Genomic DNA, 2,740 nt, shown 5'->3' with positions numbered 1-2,740 from the left:
TCATCAGTGGGATACATACGTGACACAGGGCACATAAGAATATCTGTGCCATTGGGCACGATATTACAGTAGTCCTGGATACACTGAAGCCACCACCATACTGCATCACGGCAGTTGTAACGGGCTGCAACACCCTGACCTAGCAAATTAGGGATCAGACCGTGGCGCATCGTGCCAGCAAAGGCTAAGATGATATTTCTGTCAGAAACAACATCAGATTAGAGGATGATCCCAGAGTCATTGGTATGCATTCTAAAATTAGATGCTCACCTGGCCTCCAAGTACCTCCCTGTCAAAAGCATGAGACCGCGCAGCGCTATGAAAGTGTCTCTACCCCAACAGCGGAAGATTCCAGTGGAGAAATGCGGCAGACCTGCATTGATGACAACATTTTTCATGAAACAAGTCCCACATTAAAAAGTATGTAATATGTAGAAGTGTATAAGTTGGTACATCAATAATAATTATTTTAATCACAATGCAACTTAAAGGTATAGTTCACCCAAAAATGAAAATTCTGTCATTAATGTCAATCCAAACCCATCTTGAGAACACAAATTAAGATATTTTTGATGAAACCCGAGAGCTTTCTGACCCTCCATAAACAGCAACACAACTACCACATTAAGGTAGTAAATACATTGTTTGAATTGCTGAATAAAGTCATTATTTTTGTTTTCTTTGACCACAAAAAGTATTCTCGTTGCTTCATAAAATTAAGGTTGAACCACTGATGTCACATGAACTATTTTAACAATGTCCTTACTACCTTTCTGGGCCTTGAACTTGGTAGTTGTGTTGCTGTTTATGGAGGGTCAGAAATCTCTCGGGTTTCATCAAAAATATCTTAATTTGTGTTCTGAAGATGGGTATGGATCAACATGAGGGTGAGCAATTAATGACAGAATTTTCATTTTTGGGTGAACTATGCCTTTAAGCATCATTCAGCATGTAAATATGGTAGTATATGCATCATTTTATAGGCATAGCAACACTTTTAGACAATATGCAGCTGGGGCCCTGCCTGGTATCAACCAAGTGGTCCTTTTTCTGTAATTTAAAGCATTAAATAAATGTAAACAGTCCCGTCGATCAAATGATTTACATTAGATGGAACTGTGTATGAATCCAAACCTGCAGCAAGAGAAACGCAACACTGCTCCTCTTGTTTGGTCACACTGTTGAGTCGGACAGGGACATCCTCCAGTTCGGGAGAGAGTGGCGGCAGGGTGGGGACACGACCCACCCCACACATCTGAACTGAGCCCAGGGCCAGCTGCTTAACCAGGGTCGACCCATTCTGAACAAAGCTGTAATCCATTACACACATTTACAAACTACCCCCCACACAGTTCAAATATTACACTCTCATACTCCTAAATATTAAACTTAAACAGAGAACTAACCTGGACATTTGGTTGAAAACAGCATCTACAGCCGTGGCGTACGCCCCTACAATAATGGCATCAAAATAACATGGCACTAAGTAGCGTGGGATATGTTTGAGGTATGTAAATACAGCGCTGAACCACTTTCCAACCTATGAAAAATAAGAAACATTTATTTCGACAGGAAGTATGCTACAACAATGTGCATAAAAACGTCATTTTTCAATTTACAATTTAATATGAATGATTTGAAAAGGATGCAGGGTGAGTTGCATGCCAAACTTCATACCCCCCCAAACATTACAAAAAAAAACATATTTCCTTTCTTACCTCCCGCAGAGCTCCACCTTTATTCATCAGACGAGAACTCACGTAATCGATCATCCAATCACCTTGTCTTAGATTGTCACAGAACGAATGTCCAAGGTCATTTTTGGGCCGAAACTCGGACAACACAGACACAAAACCTGTGAATAATAAAAGCATGAGATTTATACAGTCACATAACTACAGTGACCCGAAACCAATCCTGCTATATGTGTATATTGGCACCTTGTAGGCCTCCATACTTCAACGGCATCCATGATGGTATATTGTAGCAGCCACCACCATCTTCCTGTTCCTCCGCGTCACAGCGGAATAACAACACGTTCAACTCAGCCAGAGTCAGTTTGGACATTAAACTGCCACATAAAACAACAGGCCTTAGTGAGAGAACTGAATTGAACTGACTCACATAATTATGCATTAAAATTAACTGTCAAACAGCACATATTTTGCTTTCTAGACAAATGAATAACTTTCATTGATGTTTTGCTTTCTAAACAAATGAATAGCTGGGAATTGTATTTGAAAATAATTAAGGTAAAAATGACTCACAAGTCTAAAGCTATTTTCAGGATGCCAGGGACATTGCTGTCAGTCAGACTGGCGGATTTATACAGCCGGTTAAACTGTGAGAGCTGAGTTCGCAAGTAGCCAACCTTTTTCTGAGAGTTTGGATCGAGACTCACCCTGTGAGATCAGTTACATGTTGAAATAAATGAATTAAGGTTCATTTAAAGGAAGAGTTCACCCAAAAACTCAATTATGTATTTGTGCTCATGTGGTTTTAAACAAACAAACACACTTCCATAGATTTTTTCCTTGTCTTTCAAGCTAAAAAAAAAGACAAAGGAGCACTATAAAAGCACCATAAAAGTGGTCTATGTGATTTGTGCCCTTGTCCTTTTTGGAGCTTGAAAGGTATGGAAAAATCTGTGTAGGTTTCTTGAAAATGTGTGTGTGTGTGTGTGTGTGTGTGTGTGTGTGTGTGTGTGTGTGTGTGTGTGTGTGTGTGTGTGTGTGTGTGT

At 39.9% G+C, this 2,740-nt stretch overlaps 1 protein-coding gene across 1 annotated transcript in view; it reads right to left on the bottom strand.

Annotated features, from left to right (window-relative positions):
- aglb (amylo-alpha-1, 6-glucosidase, 4-alpha-glucanotransferase b) overlaps positions 1 to 2,740 on the bottom strand; it is a 25,548-nt gene that overhangs the window by 8,913 nt on the left and 13,895 nt on the right. Inside the window, exons 20-25 of the mRNA XM_016229775.1 lie at positions 2,268 to 2,402; positions 1,941 to 2,071; positions 1,719 to 1,855; positions 1,407 to 1,540; positions 1,135 to 1,310; positions 271 to 373 (exon numbers count right to left, since the gene is read on the bottom strand). Of these exons, the coding sequence (XP_016085261.1) occupies positions 271 to 373; positions 1,135 to 1,310; positions 1,407 to 1,540; positions 1,719 to 1,855; positions 1,941 to 2,071; positions 2,268 to 2,402 (816 nt within the window). The remainder of the gene's footprint in view (positions 1 to 270; positions 374 to 1,134; positions 1,311 to 1,406; positions 1,541 to 1,718; positions 1,856 to 1,940; positions 2,072 to 2,267; positions 2,403 to 2,740) is intronic.

This window comes from Sinocyclocheilus grahami, unplaced genomic scaffold, assembly GCF_001515645.1.
Source record: "Sinocyclocheilus grahami isolate Dianchi unplaced genomic scaffold, SAMN03320097.WGS_v1.1 scaffold357.1, whole genome shotgun sequence".
In the NCBI taxonomy this organism is placed as follows: domain Eukaryota; kingdom Metazoa; phylum Chordata; class Actinopteri; order Cypriniformes; family Cyprinidae; genus Sinocyclocheilus; species Sinocyclocheilus grahami.
The sequence above is the reverse complement of the archived record's forward strand: the minus strand, read 5'-3'. Positions and strand labels throughout refer to the sequence as shown.